Source organism: Penicillium canescens (genome assembly GCF_028828765.1).
Source record: "Penicillium canescens strain IBT 15451 chromosome Unknown utg000002l_segment0_segment0, whole genome shotgun sequence".
Lineage (NCBI taxonomy): Eukaryota > Fungi > Ascomycota > Eurotiomycetes > Eurotiales > Aspergillaceae > Penicillium > Penicillium canescens.
The window spans coordinates 4,562,992-4,584,359 of NW_026703964.1; the positions used below are offsets into that span (position 1 = coordinate 4,562,992).

At 47.8% G+C, this 21,368-nt stretch overlaps 13 protein-coding genes across 13 annotated transcripts; 6 read left to right on the forward strand and 7 right to left on the reverse strand.

Moving 5' to 3' along the window:
• Positions 1 to 369: 369 nt before the first annotated feature.
• On the forward strand, positions 370 to 1,050 carry N7446_002946 (uncharacterized protein; the record flags this gene model as incomplete). The annotated part of the gene is made up of 3 exons (XM_058511695.1): positions 370 to 652; positions 727 to 840; positions 917 to 1,050. 3 exons carry the CDS (start codon positions 370 to 372, stop codon positions 1,048 to 1,050), a joined length of 531 nt encoding a protein of 176 aa, XP_058377231.1.
• Positions 1,051 to 1,939: 889 nt separating this feature from the next.
• N7446_002947 (uncharacterized protein) lies at positions 1,940 to 3,097 on the reverse strand (the record flags this gene model as incomplete). Its single annotated transcript, XM_058511696.1, has 1 exon — positions 1,940 to 3,097. One exon carries the CDS (start codon positions 3,095 to 3,097, stop codon positions 1,940 to 1,942), a length of 1,158 nt encoding a protein of 385 aa, XP_058377232.1.
• A 770-nt stretch (positions 3,098 to 3,867) lies between these two features.
• On the reverse strand, positions 3,868 to 4,821 carry N7446_002948 (uncharacterized protein; the record flags this gene model as incomplete). Its single annotated transcript, XM_058511697.1, has 1 exon — positions 3,868 to 4,821. One exon carries the CDS (start codon positions 4,819 to 4,821, stop codon positions 3,868 to 3,870), a length of 954 nt encoding a protein of 317 aa, XP_058377233.1.
• A 727-nt stretch (positions 4,822 to 5,548) lies between these two features.
• N7446_002949 (FAD-binding oxidoreductase) lies at positions 5,549 to 7,252 on the forward strand (the record flags this gene model as incomplete). Its single annotated transcript, XM_058511698.1, has 5 exons — positions 5,549 to 5,609; positions 5,670 to 6,130; positions 6,198 to 6,631; positions 6,693 to 6,901; positions 6,978 to 7,252. 5 exons carry the CDS (start codon positions 5,549 to 5,551, stop codon positions 7,250 to 7,252), a joined length of 1,440 nt encoding a protein of 479 aa, XP_058377234.1.
• Positions 7,253 to 7,422: 170 nt separating this feature from the next.
• On the reverse strand, positions 7,423 to 7,992 carry N7446_002950 (DUF3425 domain-containing protein; the record flags this gene model as incomplete). The annotated part of the gene is made up of 1 exon (XM_058511699.1): positions 7,423 to 7,992. The coding sequence occupies one exon, from the start codon at positions 7,990 to 7,992 to the stop codon at positions 7,423 to 7,425; it is 570 nt and encodes a 189-aa protein (XP_058377235.1).
• Positions 7,993 to 9,243: 1,251 nt separating this feature from the next.
• On the reverse strand, positions 9,244 to 10,530 carry N7446_002951 (uncharacterized protein; the record flags this gene model as incomplete). The annotated part of the gene is given in 3 exon segments (XM_058511700.1): positions 9,244 to 9,749; positions 9,768 to 10,418; positions 10,461 to 10,530. The coding sequence occupies 3 exon segments, from the start codon at positions 10,528 to 10,530 to the stop codon at positions 9,244 to 9,246; spliced, it is 1,227 nt and encodes a 408-aa protein (XP_058377236.1).
• A 292-nt stretch (positions 10,531 to 10,822) lies between these two features.
• Positions 10,823 to 11,173, forward strand: N7446_002952 (uncharacterized protein; the record flags this gene model as incomplete). Its single annotated transcript, XM_058511701.1, has 1 exon — positions 10,823 to 11,173. The coding sequence occupies one exon, from the start codon at positions 10,823 to 10,825 to the stop codon at positions 11,171 to 11,173; it is 351 nt and encodes a 116-aa protein (XP_058377237.1).
• Positions 11,174 to 11,535: 362 nt separating this feature from the next.
• N7446_002953 (glutathione-independent formaldehyde dehydrogenase) lies at positions 11,536 to 12,761 on the forward strand (the record flags this gene model as incomplete). The annotated part of the gene is made up of 2 exons (XM_058511702.1): positions 11,536 to 11,920; positions 11,977 to 12,761. The coding sequence occupies 2 exons, from the start codon at positions 11,536 to 11,538 to the stop codon at positions 12,759 to 12,761; spliced, it is 1,170 nt and encodes a 389-aa protein (XP_058377238.1).
• Positions 12,762 to 13,623: 862 nt separating this feature from the next.
• On the reverse strand, positions 13,624 to 14,123 carry N7446_002954 (uncharacterized protein). The gene is made up of 2 exons (XM_058511703.1): positions 14,032 to 14,123; positions 13,624 to 13,980 (listed from the first exon to the last, which is right to left on the reverse strand). The coding sequence occupies exons 1-2, from the start codon at positions 14,060 to 14,062 to the stop codon at positions 13,841 to 13,843; spliced, it is 171 nt and encodes a 56-aa protein (XP_058377239.1). The 5' UTR covers positions 14,063 to 14,123; the 3' UTR covers positions 13,624 to 13,840.
• Positions 14,124 to 14,461: 338 nt separating this feature from the next.
• On the forward strand, positions 14,462 to 15,564 carry N7446_002955 (uncharacterized protein; the record flags this gene model as incomplete). The annotated part of the gene is made up of 4 exons (XM_058511704.1): positions 14,462 to 14,566; positions 14,621 to 14,853; positions 14,909 to 15,255; positions 15,314 to 15,564. 4 exons carry the CDS (start codon positions 14,462 to 14,464, stop codon positions 15,562 to 15,564), a joined length of 936 nt encoding a protein of 311 aa, XP_058377240.1.
• A 223-nt stretch (positions 15,565 to 15,787) lies between these two features.
• On the reverse strand, positions 15,788 to 16,149 carry N7446_002956 (LysM peptidoglycan-binding domain-containing protein; the record flags this gene model as incomplete). The annotated part of the gene is made up of 2 exons (XM_058511705.1): positions 15,788 to 15,969; positions 16,026 to 16,149. 2 exons carry the CDS (start codon positions 16,147 to 16,149, stop codon positions 15,788 to 15,790), a joined length of 306 nt encoding a protein of 101 aa, XP_058377241.1.
• Positions 16,150 to 17,935: 1,786 nt separating this feature from the next.
• Positions 17,936 to 19,582, forward strand: N7446_002957 (fungal specific transcription factor domain-containing protein; the record flags this gene model as incomplete). Its single annotated transcript, XM_058511706.1, has 5 exons — positions 17,936 to 18,140; positions 18,253 to 18,456; positions 18,533 to 18,656; positions 18,693 to 19,419; positions 19,475 to 19,582. 5 exons carry the CDS (start codon positions 17,936 to 17,938, stop codon positions 19,580 to 19,582), a joined length of 1,368 nt encoding a protein of 455 aa, XP_058377242.1.
• A 293-nt stretch (positions 19,583 to 19,875) lies between these two features.
• N7446_002958 (uncharacterized protein) lies at positions 19,876 to 21,010 on the reverse strand (the record flags this gene model as incomplete). Its single annotated transcript, XM_058511707.1, has 4 exons — positions 20,708 to 21,010; positions 20,582 to 20,659; positions 20,325 to 20,558; positions 19,876 to 20,253 (listed from the first exon to the last, which is right to left on the reverse strand). Exons 1-4 carry the CDS (start codon positions 20,990 to 20,992, stop codon positions 19,876 to 19,878), a joined length of 975 nt encoding a protein of 324 aa, XP_058377243.1. The 5' UTR covers positions 20,993 to 21,010.
• Positions 21,011 to 21,368: the final 358 nt, after the last annotated feature.

Consider the following 21,368-nt stretch of genomic DNA (forward strand, 5'->3'; position numbering starts at 1 on the left):
ATGTTGATAATATGCATGTACTTGAAACAAATGCGAATCAGGGCGTCGGAGAGGATTTCAATTGACAGTGAGTGGTGGTGTTAACCTTCGGTACAATATCCATAGATCAAGTATACAAATGTGCATACGGATAAACAACTCGCTTCTATTTTGATCCAAGGATCTCAATCCGGATCGGCAATCAATACAGACGGTAAACTCCACTGTGGGCCATGAGTTCATGTGTTCATCGCCTCGGATCCAACGCATACAGGTATAAAAGGACGCCACAATCCTCGTTGTATAAGCCCCTCTTAATCAAACCCACTCGCTTTCCAACTCTCCTTACTCTCTCTATCCCTACTCTGTTCGCTCCTTACCAACATCACAATGAAGTTCCTCGCCACCATCGCTCTCCTGGCCTCCGCCGTGGCCGCCGCTCCAGCTGAGAAGCTCTTCAACCTGAAGACCTCCGGCGCCGCCAACAGCACCCACAACGACCTGTACCTCTCCGTCGGCCGTGGTATCATCAACGACCCCCTCAACAACGAGGCCCTCTTCGCCGGCGCCCCGGCCAAGCGCGCTGCCACTTTCTACGTCAACAACGGCACCATCCGCTGGGATAGCGGCGATGCCTCCACCCCTTGGGCTCTGGATCTGATCAAGGTCAACGGTATGTTTATTTCTTCATACTCAAACATGAACAGGTTTCAATTTTGATCCAGAATCTAACTAATTGTTATATAGGCGTCCGCAAGGAGCGCGCTCAGGTTAGCGTCGACCCCACCACCGGATCTAAGGGTTTCACCATCGGTCCTAAGGGCTTGCAGGGCCCTGCCAGCAGCTGGGGTGGATGGTTGTGTATGTGTTATCCCCGATTCCTTCCAGTTCCTATCTATCAATAACGCATTGTGACTAACATGTATTCGTACTCAAGGGTGCCCCGTCGACGCCGCCGCAGGCCAATTCTACCCCAACCTGCACTACCTCAACAAGAACGTCCCTCTGCCCGCTGTGCCTACTGGCTGTGACAAGATTAACTTGGAAGTTGTGCCTAAGTCTTCTGCTTAATGGGTTTCCCAACCCCTTGGATAGAGGCAGTTGGTTCCGGTTCTGAGCTCGGTTGAGCATCTGTGATGCATACATGCGTTATTTATATATCCGTGGACCAGTGCTTCGTTATTATTTGAAAATATTTCGATTTGACCTTGTATATTCTACATACCTCGGCGTATAAAACTGCTTTTCTATATTGCCATAATTTATGATGCTTCAATTTGAAATTTGGATTATGTGTATGTGTTTTGAAGATTGGATTCAACAACTTGCATGTTATCATCGAGTGCTATGACGGCGGCACCTAAGTGGCCTTCAAGTCCCGAAGCTTCTCAGTACATATACCAAAATGGTGGATGTGGACCGTACAGTCTCAGCTCTTTCTCTTGCCCTCTCTCGGTCTGACCAGATTTCAATCTCCGCGAAGGACTCAATTCGCCACGGTGGCAGTGGCCGTGTATCGATTGTCTCTAGTTCATCCAATCTTTCTGGGTTCATGTTTCAACGCTTCCCCATGTGGGAAGCGAGCATACGACCCGATATTGTTCCTACGTATCTAGGCTCTCAATAGTGCATCCCGAATGGGGTGATCGAGAAGCAGAGTTAGAGTCTAGTGATAGTATTCTAGGCTCGGTGGATAGGACGGAGTCGTGTAGGAAGGATATATGCTTCCACTTCTAGGGGCTACCGTTCTAAATGCCGACAGGATACGGATTAGTAAAATACACTGCTCTAGCACAGAGGTCGATATCCGAGTCTAAATAGTTTTATATAGATTACTACTATAAGCTGAATATGGAGCTAATATCAGGGAAAGAGTGGGTGGGAAGAATATCGAGTTCATAAGAAGTTGGCATTGTCAGTCCCAACACTTGCAAAGGATAACTTGCATAGTTCCCAGCATCTATGATGACCGGCTAGTTTTGATCGGCTTCGGACGCTCGACCCAGTCAAATGGACCACATGGCTTGGTCAACCACACATCCTCAGGGCCTGCAGCCCCTCTCGGGTGGGAAAGGTCGAACAGAGTGCCACTTAAAAAGCTATGAGGGAATCCATGATCAAATTCATACCCGGTCTCAATCTCCTCAATCTCTTCGTTCGATAGCGAGACTGCCAGACCGGGAATGCTGCCTTTCAGATGGTCGACAGTCCGGCCACCAATAATGGGAAATACATAAGGAGCTTTATGCAAGATATACGCCAACGCGATATTCAATAGTGTCACACCTCCACCCTTCCTGTTGGCGATTTTCTCCAGGATAGCGGCAACTTGCTTATCCCGCGCGCACACGGGAATGAATTTGCGGCCATTATTCGACTTCTCGCGGGCCTCGTAGCCTTCGGCCGTCTGGAAATTGCCCGCATTTAGTGTCGCGTACGGGGCCAGCCCCATCCCTTCGTCGGCGCACATGGGAATGATGTCTCGTTCATGGTCTCGCCTCGCGGCATTCCACTTCCCTTGATACACCGAAAATTGTCGCAGCCCATGCTGGCGGGCGTACGCGTTTGCTTTGGTCACTACCCAAGCAGGTGTATCCGAAATACCGAGGTAGTGCACCTTTCCTGACACGACCAGGTGATTGAGGCTCTGCATCAATTCCGGGATCGAAGTTGTGTAGTCCCACCAGTGCACGTAGAACAGATCGATGTAAGTGGTCTGAAGCTTGCGCAGGGACTCGTCCACAGAGTGGTTCATGGATTTTGTTCCGGTGCCGACGAAGTTAGCCTGGATCTTGTCTTTGTGGTGCAGCATATACCCGGAGGTATACTTAGTGGCTATCACGAGCTCGTCGCGGTTCTTGCGGGAGGCGATCCATTCGCCTAGCCAGACCTCGGACTGGCCGTCTTGGTAGGCATTTGCTGTGTCGAAGAAGTTGCCACCGTTGTCGTAGAAGAAGTCCATCATTGCGAAGGCCTCTTCTTTGCTGCATTCGCCGTATCTTTCGGGGTGCTTACCGCCAAATGTCATTGTGCCCAAGCATAATGGCGAAACTCGAACTGAGGCAGACGGGGCCAGCTGGCGGTAGCGACCCAATACGCTCTTTGGATCAGTACACATTGTGGAGTGATTAAAAAGGAAGTTTACAATGTATCGGTTTTTAGACTGACTTTTGGACAGAAGCAATCTGAGAATGAAATTACCGAGATTATATAGAATTTGACCACAGACTGGTTCAAATTGACATCAACCCCATAACCCGATAATTAACATGCATGTCATCATCCACCCTGTCATCAATGCTCTTAGTTCCGGTCTCCGATGGATTTAAGGTGTGGGGCAACCTTTTTTCTCGGTGCGGCAAAGATCGTAAGCACTAGCTTCTGATCTTCTCAATAGTGGGCACTGGGATTACCAATGATGGATATTGAAAAGATGACCGAATTTGTATCACGCGCCATACTTCAAGATTGGCTTGATTGATCGTCTGTACACAAAGCTATGATTGTTTTCCTGAGTAGCAGTGATCGTGGGTATATAAAAAGTCACATGGTAGTGTCCATTGTATTTAATTTAACCTATAACGAATAGACTCCACTATAGGGTTAGGTAACCTCTATAAGAAAAGGTACGGGCCCAACCGACAAGGATAACTCGGAAGAACTTTCAATACCTACTACAGCGGGTGCTATTTACATTAACAATGCAAATCTCGGGGCTGGAAGCTTTTAACAGATATCGCGGCAGTCTACTCCCAGGTTCTAGTTGAGCGAGAGCCAGAGAAAGTCCGCCGTGACCGTTAAAATCCTAACTACTGCGTAATCCTGAGACACGCACAGACGTGTTCCCGCAGGATCCACAGTAAGCAGCTTGCAGTTATGTACATTTCCTTACAAGTCACCGACCAGGGCCATAACCTTTCCTCCCCTCGTATGGGTATTGTTTACGGGATGCTCTGACTCCCCTCCTGTAGTAACGTAAAGGATGTCGCGACCATTTGGGAATTTGCCAAACGCCACCGAAGTGGCAGTCATCAAATCCTTCGAGTCCAAAGAGCCTGCTATAATCTTGTGTGATCCATTGGGAAAGACCTTGGTAACCACATTGTCTGTGAGCCCCGCTAAGTATGCAACACCGTTTGAATTAACGGCAAAGTCATCCGCGAGAACATTGTGAGCAATGGTCTCATAAGGGCCCAATGCTCCACCGGTATGTCTATCGATATGAACACGACAGAAGATTCGCCGAGGGCTATTGTTGTAGTACATATAGCCGTTCGTGATCCTCAATCCGTTGATCCCGAGCATTAAGCCTAGCTCATCGGTCGGTGCCATTGTTTCATCCTGATGTATCACGGTATAGTTACCCGTATGAGTATTGAGACGCCAAACAAGACCCAACTGAGAATCTGAGATGGCGACTGATCCCCTTTCTTCATCCAATGTAGCCATACCGTTCAGGGTCCCAGCGGGAAGTGTGGCAATTTGAATCGGCTTCGAAACATTCTGGCAAACATTTAGATCGACTTTCCAAACAGAATTAGATGCAACGATCGCATAAATATCTGGTGAAAGCTCCGTGATCCCGTTCACAGAGTCCGCCGTGTCAAAGTAGTAAACCAATCGCGCCGTACTGCGTCCTAAATGTGTCGAAGGTGTGATCTCCCAGAGTTCTGGTGTATTCACAAGTGTCACGAGGAGATTTCCATTGGGCCGCACGGCGATGTTTTCAACCCAGGTACCATTGGAGAACCTGTAGACGTCGTACAGGCTGGGAGTTGGAGAGGAACCAAGAGCGCAAAGAACTGTAAGGAGAAATACGATGAAAGCCATTCCGGACGCCATTGTCTGGGATGAGAAGCAGAAAGTGCTAGATCTGACAAGGACGCGCGGAAGATTGTGATGCTAAATGTAGCGGGCAAATCACTGCTCTTGCTTCTAATTAGCTGTGAAGGAATACATGTATTAGTATCCTTTCTATAATGGATCTTCTCCCGCTTCCCAAAATGGCCTACTTTCGCATATGCTGGATGCTTATTATACGTCATGGTTAACCCTTATGGCGAGCCAATAAAAGTTGCTTCAGACGCAAGGAAAGTGGGCCAACTTATGCCGAGTAATTGCACTCAAGAACATTTGGCTGGTTGACGTATGATAAGCAGCTTCCCCTGGCTATAATAAATTACGCAACCTACTTTAGGCAAACCTTGAATCTGTTCCCAGTGGGTTCGATCCGAAACAAGCCAGTTTGGAAATCACCTTGTATTTCTCAATGACTTAATATACTGGTTCCTTGCAGCGATGTGCGTGCCTGCAAATCGCAAAGAAGTACCCAGAATGGGTGAGCGTTTTGCCATATACATCATGAATTTGATGTTCATGCAAGTCAAGGTCCTTGGCAAGTTCCCCAACTCGCGCTCTCCCTTTGCCAAGGAAATTTGGTTGCATATAATTTGGCGCCCTTGTCGGTGCCCTGGATCAAAATACTCTACAACACAATTTCCATCTTGCCCAGCATGCTTCTATACAGGTTGTTGTTTGCCGCTTTCTTACTATCTTTATCTGCCGTTGCATGGCAACACGAAACGAATTTGAGCACCGCCAATCTACTCAGCGCAGGTTGTGCCGAAGCAGTAGGCTCTATGATAGTATTCTTTGATGGGTGCTTGCTGACATTGAAAATAAGTGCGCAGAGCTATCGTCTGAGTTTGGACCCAATCTACACTATCCAGCCGATGGAAATTTCACGGTTTGGGACGCCAAACAAACGGAGGTTGAATCCGCCTGCCGTGTGGAGCCATCCAATCCCCAAGATGTCAGCAAGATCCTGAGCATCCTGGTCGATCATTGGTGTCGGTTCGCAGTTAAGGGCGGAGGTCATGCTCGCAATCCAGATGACTCGGTGTCGGTTGGCGGCGTGACCGTCGATATGCACTTGATGAGATCCATCCAGGTGGCTCCCCATCGAAAAACGGTGAATCTTGGCAGCGGCCACGTCCTTTATACAATGTATCACGGCCTTGAAGCGTTTAATCTGACCACGATCGGCGGTCGAGTCGCTGATGTCGGACTGGGTGGTTATGCCTTGGGCGGAGGGATTTCTAACCTTTCACCTAAATACGGCCTGGCCGTAGACAACATCTTGGAATATGAGGTACGTGTTGAATAAGCCAAAGCAGCGGCGATACGTCCGCATCTTGACTAATAGGGAGGAACCTTAGATTGTTCTGCCGAACGCGACGATTGTGCATGCGAGTGAACATCATAATCCTGACTTGTACTTTGCACTCCGAGGTGGAATGAATAATTTCGGTATCGTGACGCGCTATACCATGCGCGCAGTGCCTCAAAAATATATTCTGGGCGGCGACAAGACGTACAGCTCAATCCAGAAGGACAAAATCGCCAATGAAGCCTTTGACCTCACCACCACTTGGAAGAACGACACTGATATGGCGTTCTCCTATGGTTACAGCTATGACCAGGCATCGGATCAACTTTCCCTTAGTTTCACGCATGCATATACGCAACCAGTTCTCCACCCAGCTCCCTTTACCCGCCTCGAAAAGATTCCATACAAGTCAAGTACGGTGCGCATTGATCGAATGAGTAATCTGAGTCTAGAAGGCGCTTCTCACACCCCATCCGGGAGCCGGTAGGTTTTCTTACCGTCTAAAATGAATTCGCGACTCTGTCTAATATTGTTGAACTCGAAGTAATCTGTTCGCTACCATGACATATCACCCATCCGCAGACATGGACCGACGCATCATGGAAATCATGGCCGAAGAGATCCAGCCTATCAAACACGTGGCAGGTTTTTTCCCCAACGTTATTTTTCAACCTCTCTACGAAGGTGCAATCCGCGCGGGCCATGAAAGGGGTGGAAATGCTCTTGGGATCAAAGCCGATGGTCCCCTGACCAGTGAGTTGCCTATTTTGTCAACAGAACTATTCTTTACCTCCCGCATTCAGATGCTGACAATTACCTCTTGTACTAGTTTGTCTTCTAACAGTGATGTGGTCTGATCGGCAAGATGATGATGCTGTGAATGCATTTGTCCAAAAGTGGATTCAACGCGTACAAGCCGCTACTGTACAAGCCGGAAGCCACCATCACTGGCTTTACATAAACTACGCGTACCACCAGCAAGACCCTTTCTCTGGATATGGCCAACACAACAAACAAAGGCTGATTGATGTGCAAAAGGCGATCGACCAGCGGGGAGTGTTTACCTCTCGAGGTTTGTGTAGAGGTTATTTCAAGTTGCAGTAGCAACGGCATTGTACAAGTGTCGCGAGTGATTACCTATGAGATAAGATCAACAATATGAAATGGCCCTTCAGTCACACTAATTCATGAATAACTATAACCGTAGGCATTTGCCTATTGGTTTAACAATAGGCTCATAGCAGTGATGCCCCACTGAGTTTTAATAGGTATGTTCAAATCTCAAACATCAGAGGTTCTTCTCCACGTATTCCGCGCCAATAATTGGTTGATCTGGCAAGGTCATCACATCCTCTGACGACCCAGTTCCATTTACGCAAGAAAGCCTCGCTAACCTCCCACCCCGACGGATGCCATGGACTTTGCCACACAATCAAGCCGGTCTCATCGTTTGAAACATCATAGAAATCAACAAGGTCATTGCAAAGGGCAGTTTCATCGAAGTTTCCATGTCTTCGTAATAGGTTATTCCTCATTTGGGGGATCGGGAAGAGGCCTATCCACGGGTGATGAGAAATCTCCTGTTGCAAAACAGTAGGACGGAGACCCGCTGGGCAAAAGCTGATTCGAGATTCAGGTACACCTTCACACCATGGGGAAATGGCTTCTTCATCTAGCCAATCCATAGTAAATCTCAGCACGGACGTGTTGTCCACAAGCGCTCGAAAAACGTTGAATTGGATCAGAGTCAGGAGTTGATCGACTCTTGGAGAGCCTAATGCGTAGTCTTTACGAGCCGAAGCCTCGTATTGTGCCATGATCTGCTGAATCTCCGCCCGATTCATTTTGTGAATGGATTTTGTTGTTTGATTACTCAATTCAGATGAAACTGTATCTTGATAGCTTCTCCCATTGCTTGCGGCCGCGTTGATGCATTTCTGCTCATTTTCTTCAAGTCGTTCTTCCGTGATTTGAGGGCTCTTTGATAGCTCTGACGTTGCGGGATTTGTGTCTGATTCAGGAGTAGGTTTTGCTCGCCTTCGTCGACCTAAGACCACAGTCCAAGGTCAGCCCAATTGCCGCGCTTATAAGTGAGAGAGAGCATACGATAAATCCTCTGGTTCAAACGATTTTGAAACTTTCGCCGAAGCACTGGGTCAGTGAGACCAACCCAATTCTCTTCGGCCTAACGCACTTCGGACAGCTTTGGCATGCAGCCTACTGTAAGGGCTTCCTTATGTCCATGGGATGTATTAATATTGTTAGTCATATTCATTGAGGTTTATGAACCGGAAAAGACCTGACAAGCCTTGTAAATAATCTAACCTTTGTCCGCCATGAGACCTTTCAGGGAACCCTAAACATAAATATGGGTGTTGATGACGTATAGTAAGCAGGTTGCATAGGTGCCCATACGTTCTCCACTAATATATGCTGATGCAACCAATCCGGTTGATTGTAGGAGGACGATCCTCGACCTGGCCCAAGCTGGCTGGAAGCATCGAATGATACGTACTATTGTGGCACTATACCAAATGGCTCTCAATGCCATGCCCCAGAAATTACAGTGTCTTTGCAGATATGATGACACCAATAAATGCCGAGATGCCGTGGATTCCCCCTGTCAGCCTGATTCAGGTGTATCGCCGACACCAATAGGAAGTAGGCCGAGATTCCTTGCCGTGCCCGAACTCTTTTATTATCCATCGAATCTTAGGCACATATCCGTAGTTGAGTCTTCGTCTGTTTCCAAATTTGGCGCTACAGGTGGTTGTTGCCTGTACTTATGGAATACAATTGGAGGCGAAAATAGATTTCAGTTTTACACACTCTTCAATGTCTCCTTAATCGTTATAACAATATAACAGTACTAACTCAGTATAAGCTACATGTACGTTATCGCCATCACTTGAGACATCGTAAATTACCGTTATATAATTTTATAATTGCATTCATCATCTGACAGGCGCTGAAACAACTACAGATTCCTCAACGAAGCCTGCAACAAGCTCATCAATGGTTTACTGAGGATATAGTCGGGCAAAAGGATTCCCTGTTACGCCTTTTGAACCGTGAACAGCCCACCGTGGGCTAATCTAAGACCTTTTCTTCAGTTCGTCAGTTGCGCCGTGCGAAAATTCGTGCTGCCGCTCGCGATGCGCTTTGTTTCTGATCTCACATATCTTCCATGATCGCAAAGCGCAGACACTAGCACCACCACCACAAAAAAACATGCAACTAACAAATATCTGTGATGCCAGATACCCCGACTGTGAGGCAATTTGTAGAGCGATAGGTTCAGCAAACGTTGTAGGCCGCACTAACAAGAGACATATCATGCTAAATGCGGAGGGTAAACGCTGCAGTCCCATCACTTCTGTTTTAACGGGTGTTACACAGCCCCAAAATGTCCCGGCTACTGTCCCGCTTGTGATAGCAAAAATCAAGAGAACAGGATACGTTTTAGCAGGAATCCAGAGTACTAGACAGAGAAATCCACAGGCTGCCGTCATTACAGCGGCGACGTTGATACGACAAAAAGCATCGGAGCAAAAGCCAACAATGAGTCTTCCAACCGCGAGGCCCAAGTTTAGGAGCGCTCCTATTACCGACCCTTAACGAGCAGAAAGGCCAACTGAGCTGGCGTAGTTCGGCAATGGATATAGTAGCACAATGTAGCTTGGCTCCGTCAGGAGCCCCCAGGTGATCACCAAAATAACCTCGACATAGCTGTATTCGCGGAAGTTAAAGACCTTGTCCCGAGGCCTCACAGAACTCTTGCGGTCCATCAGTAAAAGCGAGCTAACAAGCTTCGCCGCTAGGGTGCAAAAGCCAGGAGCCGATACGTCCATTTTAGTCCCACGGATTCTATGGCAGCACTGGCGCTCAAATTGTAAGCCAGGCGGCCTAACCCAGCGCCTTACGCTGCAATACCAACAGCTAGGCTGCGTTCCTTCCCAAACCACTGCGGAAGAACTGCCATGGCAGTTATGTATAAGAAGCCCAGTCCATACCCGAATAGAAGGCCTTGGCTGAGAAAGAGATGCCAGATTTTGGCTGAGAATGATGCATGTATCAAGGAAAGAGACACCAGGCCTGTGCCTATTTACATGGTGATCCGGGTACCGAGCCTGCGGTTCGAAGCGTGTATAAGAGGCAATATCAATAGAGCTCGAGATATGGCACGACCACCAATTAACGAATATTCTAGGTGGGTGGCGCCAGGAAAGGTTGAATTGGATTAGTAGTAAGCGAGAAAGATACCCCATGCCTGCCAGCGGAAGTCAGTATCACTAGCCAATCCAGCACATACACTGTTCACCCCCAAGTGTGCGCATTAACCAGAAATACACACAAAGTGCAGATCCAGCTGTAGCCACCATCTGGTGGAATATCTTCTAGGTAGCTATGTTCGTAAGAGAACCCGTGAATCCGGTTTCAAGTCCCACAGAAGTGGTATTTGAGTCATCGCCGACAGCGGGGGGCCGCGCTTGAATCTCCATGCCAGTATTCGACATCATTTCGACCTCGTTACGACCTGCTCTGTTCATGTTCGCGGCGAGCCGTGAATGTCATTTAGTACTGACTAACTTTTTTCTTTGAAGCCAAGCCCAAACCTGCAATTATGCCAAGCTCCCTAATCATCGAAAATGGCTTCAACCCCGACGCCAAGTTATGAAGCCCACCGAAACATTTAGCGGTGACGTCTCCTTGGATCCTATCCACATGGGCACAGACGCAGCGATTGCCTATTTCACAGTTACACCTTGTGCCCAAACACATTGGTATACCCATGAGAAGGGCCAGATGATCAAAGTTGTCGCCGGTAGTGGCCGGATCTGCGACAAGGGAGGTGTTCCCCGGTGTTTGAAGACTGGCGATGTTGTCTGGGCTCCGGCTAGGAATATCCACTGGCATGGAGCAGATGATTCCAGCATTATGACACAATTTGTTATTGGAATTGGGAGTACTGTCTGGCATGTTGCTGTGACTGAGGGGGAATATAGCGAGAAGGTGAATAACTGAGAATGACATGCCATAGTTACTGATGTTCACCACGTAGCATGTTGCTTTAATTACGTGGTGCAAACCATTTTTTTTTTTTTTTTTTTTAAATGGATAAGTAGGAAGGATCGACATTTTGGCCTAAAAGGGCTAGAATATAAGCAGAACAAGCAAGGATCTGGACTGCTATCACCCAGTTCCAGGGGTTTCGCATACTACATGCAACATGCTTACGCGACTAAGCCCAATTGGTCAAGACCCGAACCTAACAAGTATATGGCGATCTACCATCCGGATGCACAGTCTCGACTATAAATCTCGCCTCGGTGAAACATGATGGTCTTTATCTTTCTCTCTTTCTCAATTCAAGCCATTCTTTCATCATGGCACTAAGTAACGCCACTGCTATCAATGCAACGATGCGAGCGGTCGTATGGGAAGGCAATGCTTACAATGTCAGCGTTGTTGATCTGCCTAGGCCAACCATCATCAATCAAACCGATGCTGTTGTTCAGCTGTCCAGAGCAGCTATATGTGGATCGGACTTACACATCTATCGTGGTACAAATGTGGGCGAGCCTGCTCCATTCGGCCTTGGTCATGAGGGAGTGGGTTATGTATCTGAGATCGGGTCTGGCGTTGGCTCGCTGAAAGTTGGTGACCCGGTGATTGTTCCTTTCACCATCGACGAGGGTCACTTGCACTCTGATCTGACCTCGCACATGTATGCTTCATACGGCAACGGAGGAGGTATAGGCGGAACACAAGGTAGGCGCTCCCTCGTACTACATGTCTTCGATATCAGCTAACGGAAATCAAACAAGCTGAGTATCTACGCGTCCCCTACGCGGACAATGGTCTCATCCCTGTCCCTTCTCTGGAATACACGAACTCGACGACAAACGAGACCGTTTCACTGGCAAATGACTATCTTATGATGTCCGATATCTTCGCCACTGGCTGGGCTGCCCTCGACTTCGCTGGATTCAACCCAGGCGACACTGTGGCTGTTTTTGGAGCCGGACCGGTTGGCTTAATGGCTGCATACTCAGCGATGCTTCGAGGTGCTTCCACTGTGTACAGCGTGGACTATGTACCCGATCGGCTGCAACTAGCCAAATCGATTGGAGCCGTCCCAATCAACTTTCTCGATTCCGATCCAGTGACGCAGATTTTGGCCCTCGAACCGAATGGGGTTGCTCGAAGTGTTGACGCAGTTGGGTACGAGCAAGTGAACACAAACCTCACAGTCCAGTCGGACGTCATTATTCGCAACATGTTGGCTGTGACATCCCCGGGTGGTGGCATGGGCACCGTTGGAGTTTATGGCGCAGAATCCAATAATACGGCGTCGGCGCCGCGTGCTTCTACCGTCAACACACACTTCAATTTCTCACTTACGGATTTCTTTTTTGGAGAATTTAAATGGGCAGCTGGGCCTTCGAAGCCGATTGAGCTCGCGCCGGAATTGTTGCATCTTGTTTCTTCAGGCAAGGCTAAACCGGGGTTTATTGTCAGCGATGTCATTAATATTGAGGATGCACCGGAGGCCTATGCCAGATTTGAGAGACATGATACCACGAAGGTCGTGATTGATTTTGGTCTGTAACGCCGCATTGGGATTGTCAGCGCACTTGGGCCACTACATGTATCATATCAGGCAAAATATGTACAATTTCAGGTGTACAACATCTTGGAGGTGCGTTTAGATGCGATTTGGGTGGAGAACTTCGACAAATGAAAGAAACGATGTTCAGAAATAGAGTATAGGTCAGCGGCTTAACTCCGAGATCTCCGGGTGATTATCTCCCGATTTCGGCTTCCGCCGTCAGCTTCCATGTTTAAAAAGTTCGAGCCTTCGTTAGTCTTTTCAACTATTCGAAGAGGCCCTAGCACAAATAAAATTATCTATGAATCAGTCCGCAACGACCACTGCAGTAGTTCGAGTTGAACTATTCTGATTTGCGTGGACAAATGACCTGTCGATCCATTGAATTGTCCGCATCATCGGCACCGCAGGATCTGGTTTCGGCAACATTTTGCTTTTACTTTGTCTGACAAGCCCTCTGGTTTACACCTATTCTGTCTACGCCTCGTCGGCCTTTACAGCTACAATTGTCCTGCGGTCAATAGTCGGTGCAATATTACCGCTCATCACGCCCGATATGTACGCTAGACTGGGGGTTTATTGGGCGTCAAGTGTTCCTCCAATTTCGTCACTTGCCTGTGTACCCATACCTATCTTGTTAATTTTCATGGTCCCTAAATCCGTGAGTAATCTAAATTCGCCCAAGAAGAGAGAAACTTGCAGGATTCGGTCAATTCCGCTCATCAGGGGAACCCACGATGAAGCGTATGTTTAGAAATAGAGCGAGTCAATTGCATAGTCAATACGCTATTTCTGTTTGATAATTCACAATCCAGTCATTCTATACAGCAAGAATCTAAAAAGTGTGATTGATGGAAGCCTGTTAGTGAGCCTCAACTCAAGCAAGCGGCTGAGATAGGAAAGCCCCACCGACAGGGATGATTCGGTACATATAACTGTATATCCATTGCTGCATCCAATCTTGGCGTTCTAAAAAATCGAAACAGGATTTCTTCATATGCTCTCTTTATAACAAAAAACATATAACACGGCTCCACTCCACCCAACACGAACTCCTAACAGATCACACATTCAGATAGTCAACCGGCCTTGGCGGCCTTGGGAGGATACTTCTTTCCATCCTTCTCGACCTGAGGCGTGCAGGTACACCAGTCACATGTGGGGATTGAATCCATGACGGAAGGGATGTGGCTACCACAGCCCCACCAGGTGGCCTTGTCTACCATAGCCAGTTAGCTAGTGATTCACTCAGTGATCAATTGACACTTACTGCAGGACGAGCAAGTAGCCTTCATACACATTATGAATAGGTTGGATGTGAATGTTAGAGAGAGATGTGCGTAGACGAGATATGAAGCTATCTTTGCCATGGAAGCGGGAGATTTTATATGCTTTTTGGCGATATTAGTCATAGCCGTCGATTGGGTCGCCGACGTCTAAAGCCCGAAACCCCGAGGTGTTATCGGTGTCCATTTTTAGGGATTTGATTGGGGTCTGGTTGTGACGCATCAAGCTGAGAATTGGCCGCAGATCTCAGAGTCTTCGCTGCCGTGAAGGCTGAGCTGCGAAAGAAGTAAAGTGTCGAAAATTTGAGTGGGGCGGATATCGCGGGGAATCCGCCGATATTCAACGTCAGCATTACAACCCCTTCCTGATACCGGGATTCAGAGTATAACTCGTGTTGGACGTGCAAATCAATCATGCCTGTTATTGCTGTGGCTGGTGGCAGTGGTGGCGTTGGGAAAACTATCGTGGAAAAGTTACTCGAGGAACCTAAGTTTGACGTGGTCGTGTTGTCTCGCAGTGTATGTCTGTTCAGTAACTTTACTTGACAAAGTACTGATAGTGTGATTTATTAGGTGAGACAGGACCAAGGTCTGCAGAAGGTTCAAGCCGTGCAGATTGACTACGATGATGTCCACTCGATGACACAGGCGCTTGAGCGACACAATATCCACACCATCATATCCGCGATTGGCTTAGTTTCTGATGAGGCGAGTCAATCTCAGTTGAACTTGATCGAGGCAGCAGACAAGTCAAATGAAACAAAGAGATTCGTTCCCAGTGAATACTCGTTTGTGCAAACCGCCGAGTAAGTTTCCAACTCCAACTGTGCGTTTTGTATGCTTACAATTTGGCAATAAAAGTTTGCTTTCCATTGACCCAAGTATTCAGTGGTGGCTCGATGCGGCAACTCGTCTGAAGACCAGTAGCCTGCAATATACCAGGGTGATCCCTGGCTTTTTTATGGACTACTGGGGAATGCCACATGTCCAAACCCATTTGCAGCCATTTAGCTTTGGAATTGATATATCCAGTGCCACGGCGGCTATCCCAGGAGATGGTAGCAATGTCATTTGTATGACATACACGTACGACATGGCTACTTATCTGGTCAAGGCACTTGATCTCAAGGAATGGCCTGAGTTCAGTGTTATTGTTGGGGATGAAGTTACCTACAACCAGATTCTGAGCATGGCTGAAGAATTTACTGGTAAGGATGCTGTACACTTAATTTCAAATCTTTATTTTGCTAACAGTTTCTCAAACAGGCAAAAAGTTCAATGTCACTTATGATAGCGCAGACAAAATCAACTCTGGTGATGTGACTGTCCCTGTCCAGCCAGAGGGAGTCGACTCCTCCACGGACGAGCTTAAGGAAACCACCGCACTAGTGAGCAGACTCACTATCAACAACGTGTTCAAGCTGCCGGGAGATCGACTCAACGCTCAATTCCCCGAGGTCAAGCCAATCAAGATGCGCGAGTTCTTACACAAGGCGTGGAAACAACACTGTGCATAGATGGCTTCCTACCCGGAGTTTTATATTACAAAGGCACCGTTCAGTTTAATAGAATTATTGCGCGGAGCTTAATGTAAAGAACGAGTTTCCATGATAACAGAACGTAGACAGCGAAGCTACCAATCGATTATTACTTCCACCAAACAATTTTGAAGCTCTCAGTCATCGATGATATCCCCGGGCATTCCTCTTTCGAGTCAAATTATCCGTCAAGACTCGGAATCTAGCAGACAGGGCCAGGACGATCAACTCCAACGCAGACCTGCCGTCCGGGAATGAGGTTGGAGCACCAGGGGTTAATATCGGTGTTCCAGCACAAGAGTTGTCTCATGGTGAATTTGTTCTGGTTGCGTGAGATGATGTCCCAGCAAGTATCTCCAAAGCCAACTGTATAGTAGTCGACGCCTGTTTTTGTGTTAGCTTGGCTTGAAAGACCCAGTATATACTTTGCAGTCACTCACAGAATTCTGTCATCTTCCAGGCTGTTGCGTCCACGTCAACTTTGGTAGTATCGACGGCCACGGAGGCACCGAGGGAAGCGACTCCCAAGAGACATGCGATGTTTCTGATGGTGATGGCGACCATTTTAGATTTGGTTTGGTGGATTTTCAGGACTGTGGAAATGGAACTGGATTTGTTGCTGATTAAAAGACGCCTGTAGACAGGATTTGTTTGTCAATTTATATCCGTGATCCTTTGAGTTCTGATCAAAGTATGGACCCTTTGGTATGAGGTTTTTCCCTGTCAGGCATGTGCATACCACTTGGAAAGTACGGTAACTACAGATCGGTCCGTAGCTACTTCGGCTGCAAGTTGCATTCGATTTCTGTCACTGCAACCGTGGCTTTTCTCTGACTCTGGTGCTTTTGAAACAATACGAATAGCAGCATCGCAACAAGCTGAAAATGAGCCAATAGTTTCAATGAGATCAACCCCATGGCCTCTTGTCTTGGTATTCTTTTGTTGTTTCAACTGTCTCGGTGAGACCGGCTACATTCTGTCTGTTCTACGGTTACATTGTCCGTGGATATAATTATCAGAGAGTAACCCACATCAGGGAAACCTAGCATTTGACGTATACCGTAGTGTGACGATGACCCGGACCATGTCATTCATCTGGAGTATAGCCAGGGTAGTTCAAACATATGCTCGAGGCATATGTGCTTCATATCACAGATTGTGGGGCAAGCTGGGTCAAGTGAGGCCGGTATAGAGAAGCGAATAGAAGTTGTCGATGCAAGATAGGCTTGGTGTTGGCTTGAGGCTATTTGCTAGGTAGCAAGGATTGTTATACAGAGTGACATTAAAAGCTGCATCAATGACACCGGGCAAACGGTGGTAGCCGGTATCAGAAGGACAAGAAGTATCGGTGAGCATTTTAGAGCACGTCCAATGTTTCGAGTTTTGAGGTCTGGGGCCGCTTCTAAGTCGAGACCGCATCGCCTTAATATCATGGAAGGAAACACAAAGATCAACCAGTCGAGTTGAATGATATTCTTGGCAAGTGATACTCAATTTTGACAACTCTGGTATTAGCCAAGGTATTGGTATCACAAGTTCCGCTAATGTTTGCTGTCTTGTCTGGCCCATATAGGATGAATCTTACATCCATCGAGGACTGCTTGTGAAACAGGCATGGACTCTCTAACTGCGTATCAAGTGATTACAGGTAGTGACTCATACAAGGCACTCTAGTATAGCAATATATAGATCAACATATGTGCGGGGAGTTCGAAGTCTTCTAGAACGGCAAGGTGTTCTACGCCACTTCGGGCGTTGCACGTTAGGGCCTCCCCGACGGATGCCCACAGGTGGTACACATTTTCCGAATTTCGATCACGCAAGATGAGAGCTATCGCAGACTATGGAGCAGAGAACCGGAATTAACAAAGCATGTATGACAGTGCTCTACGTCTCTAAATCTTGTATACTTTGGTATCTTGGCGTCAACTTTTGTATTGTATCCGACCAATTGGAGATATCAATGGCTCTGTATTTCATCACCTCTATTTCCTGCTGTTTATTGGGCAATTTCTAAGTGCCCAATGAGTCCTCGGGCATAGTTTATATCCGAAGCATTCAGATCATTTATAGATCCGGTTCCATGCAGTATTCGTGAGTAATGCTGACAGTGTGGTTGCCGGAGGCAAGAGCTAATGCTCAGCATGTTGATGCCTGGGTGCCTGGGTGTCTGGGTACCTGGGGCTTCTAACTCGCACAGACCCGAAGTTTCGATGTAAAGCGATTCTCGGAAAAAACGACGATGGTTTTGAGAGCTGGATAGATTTTCAGTATCAGAGGCAAGAGATAAAGCCGCTCAGCCGTGGCGATACTAATCAGGTATTCTGTTTCATGGATGGGAACGCTAGCAATGCTGTACGCCTTCCCAAGATATGTGTCGATTAGCATCTATACTCTGTCGAACAAACATGATTGGATACTTACTTTACAAAGGCATGCAGCGTCTGCAGACGAAAGAGGTTTGATGGGACTCGACCGGTCTGTACCCCCTGCAGGACATTTCAATTACCTTGCAAGTACGAGGATGCCGTGCGACACAAGGAAAAGCCCAACCGGTAAGCTACCCAACGTTCATCCACGGTCAGAGGTTAATCTAGCCTGGCAGCAATAAATATATGCATAAAATGGGAGAGCGCATTCGATCCTTGCAAGAGAAATTGAATTAAGCTCGTGCTTCCAAAAGTCGCCGAGTGCAGTGTGACTCCCATAGAGGGCCAGAGCATGTTCAACATTCAGATTCATCCGATTCCGAAATACCCACTCCGAGAGATAATACCAGTCAAGCGGCTTTTGAGGCCGAGGCCTGTGGAGGTGATCGCGACGAAGGGTCATATACCCTCAATAACCCAAAAGGCGCAATGCGCTTCTTTGGTAAGTACTCGCTCACCGACTATCGTTTCGCAATGGTGACACAAACGACTGAGCAGATTCTACCGGTTACGCCTAGGCGCATCTTCTCATTTTTTCATTGCTTCCCCTGAGGGTGTGGGCTGGCTTGACAACACAAAGGGTAACAATATGTGGCGCCATGCCGTTCAGAGAAACGGAAGTCGGTGGAGGCTAGCCGACTGGTAGCCCCGAGCTCTCCAAGATGATTCTCAGAGCAGGTGCTCACTGCCACTACCGTCCAAGTCGGAGACATTAGAGCTGGTCCATGGGTATTTTGAGACCTTCAACAGGGCCGTGCCGCTATTTAGGCCCGAAAACCTCATGATGCAGGTCAACAGACACTACTCGTGGAATCCTAACGAGGGATCGTCATGGTGGGCTGCATTCAATATTGTTCTTGCCTTTGCTTACAAACAAAGAGCCGAGGGCTCAGGATGCAGCAGCGATGACTGGCAAAAATCCATTGGCCACGTTAGGAATGCAATGAATGTGGTGACAAAGCTTTTCATGCGAACTTGTACCTCGCTGTCCAAGGGCTGCTCGGCCTGGCACTTTACTTTCAAGGGACGCCGAACCCTCAATCTCTGTTCATATTTTCCGTTGCCGCTGTGTGCCTGTCGCATTCTATCGGGTTGCACAAATCCAACTCTTTTGGTCTTCCGGAGTCCCAGGTCGAAGAATGAAAAGGGTGTTTTGGATAGCGTTCATTTTAAACGCCTATGTCCCTCAGCGGGCGGGCCGCCCTGGATCTCAGGACACCCAGACTTCAACACTTTACTTCCTTGCGAGGACCCACATGATGGGTTAGGTATGACGGAGATCAGAGGCACAAAGATCAACTTCTTCTCAGCTCTCGCTCGTCTTGCTATTATACAACGCAAAGCCTGTGATACACTGAATAGTACCGAGAGGTTCAGGAAGACTCGTGAAGAGCTGATGAAGGATGTAAGAGCGTGCTTTGAAGAGATCGAAGCCTGGAAGCAAAGTATTCCACCGATAGTTCGGCCGCAACGAAACTTTACGGGTTGTCACCGCCCTTATCTACCGCATATCTTGCTTTGTATACAACAGGGCCATCATCAATGGCTACTCCTCTTGCTTCGAATAGCAGGATATGCTAGCAGGCGCCCCCCACCCCTTCTTACGATTTTGGTTTATCTGATCTAGCTAAGAGTAATGGATAATCTTGAATTTCGATTCATATTATATGGCCTTCGACTTTCATCAACCCTCATCGCTACAAATGCTTTGCTTCAACAACCTACACCCATGTGATGCTTGTATCATGATGGCAATTTGGAACAGGGGAACTTGTCCAGATGAGGCTTGCTTCCTTGTCATCCAATCTGGCAACAGGCTTCAACAGGTCAATCTGTCCCCATGGGCTGTCCTCGAATCTCATCATAATCTCATCATGAATGGAGAGTCAGGGGAAATATATTCGGGGAAGACATTCTTCCATCCGTTGATAACCTCCCTCATAATTTCCGTGACAAATTGGGCAGGCGAAGAGCGAACGAATGTGAACCCAGCGAATGGTCCACTCGGTCCATAGCAGGTTTCGGCGACATATACGAGGTCTTTGATTCTCTTCGCTGCTACGCCGAGCGTGACTTTCAGGCCGAGGCCCTTGCGGTCGAGCGATCCATACCGGAAGCCTTGTACGAAGATATCCGCTTCGCCCACGAGCTCCAGAAGGCGGGCCTTATCCTCCTGTTTTCCGATATCCAGATCGATAGTGCGTTTTCCAGCGTTAAGGGCCAGTTCTAGAGGACCTATCTGAAACTAGGGTTGTTTGAAGACAGGGAAGAAATTCAAATATTCAAGTCGGCGAGCTTGCTGCAGTTGACACGGATAACATCCGCGCCAAATGATGACAATATAGTTCCAACAGTGGGGCCAGCAATGATGCGCACCATCCCCAGGACCTTGATCCCAGCTAGGGGACGACGGTCAAGAAGCCGGCGCAGAGGAACCGGAGGTGTCTCCTTCGCATAAGACTCATGTGTATAATTAATGAGAGAATGTTCAGCAAGTCGCTTTCCCATCTCAGTATTCCTACAACCCTCGGGGAGTAGCAAATACTACCACACAGCCCATTTCTCACGCTATGCATCTCAAGCTCATCGGCACTCCACTTTTGTACATGGCCCTTGATATACTCGTGACCCTCAGCGAAGTCTTTCTAGGGAACATCCATGTCAATTCTCATGGACTTAAGTGTCTTACTTACATCCAACGATCCGTGCAGTTGATACCACACCTTCGGGTCCTTGGTCGGATGCAAAGCAGCCCGACCAGGCAACGGACCAACGCCGAATCCCTGATCAAAATCTTGGGTGAAGATCTTAAATAATGCCCCGGCCTGTGCAAGCGTCGACACATCCGATCCGTTCACGTATACGGTGAAGGTAGACGCGAGACAGATTCCGGCGTGGTCCGTGTCCACGGTAACACTTGCTTCCTTAGCTGACTTCCCGTCTCGCAGTTCGAGGAGTTCGTTTCGAACCGCTCCCATATGGCGTGTAGTGTTGCCACCACCGGGGGGGGGAGTTCATCGGACCCGGGACGATAGGATCAGGTCGGCCTTTGAACTAAACCGTATCCCATATCGCAGTGTCCTTTGTGAAGCCGGGTATTCTCGATGTAAGGAGTTTGAAGATTCGGCAGGTGTCTTTTGGTACGGTTTTGTCGATATAAGTGGCAGGTCCGTAGATCTCATCTCCGGGAATGGAAGATAGATGCAATAAAAAAACAAACTAACTTTATGATAGCCAAATCTCCACGGTCTGGGGACTCCTGGCTATATTTATAGGGACATACTATACGAGGTATCTTCTGCTAAATGGACCTAACCTTCTTAGGGAAGTTACACCAAGGTAGTATTCAAATGT

What these genes read in the sequence shown, in the direction of transcription:
- N7446_002954 (XM_058511703.1), bottom strand. Translation starts at nt 14,062, where the DNA reads ATGTGTATGAAGGCTACTTGCTCGTCCTGCA. An exon ending in GGCTACTTGCTCGTCCTGCA is followed by an intron (nt 13,981 to 14,031) that starts GTAAGTGTCAAT and finishes TGGCTATGGTAG; the next exon opens with ACAAGGCCACCTGGTGGGGC.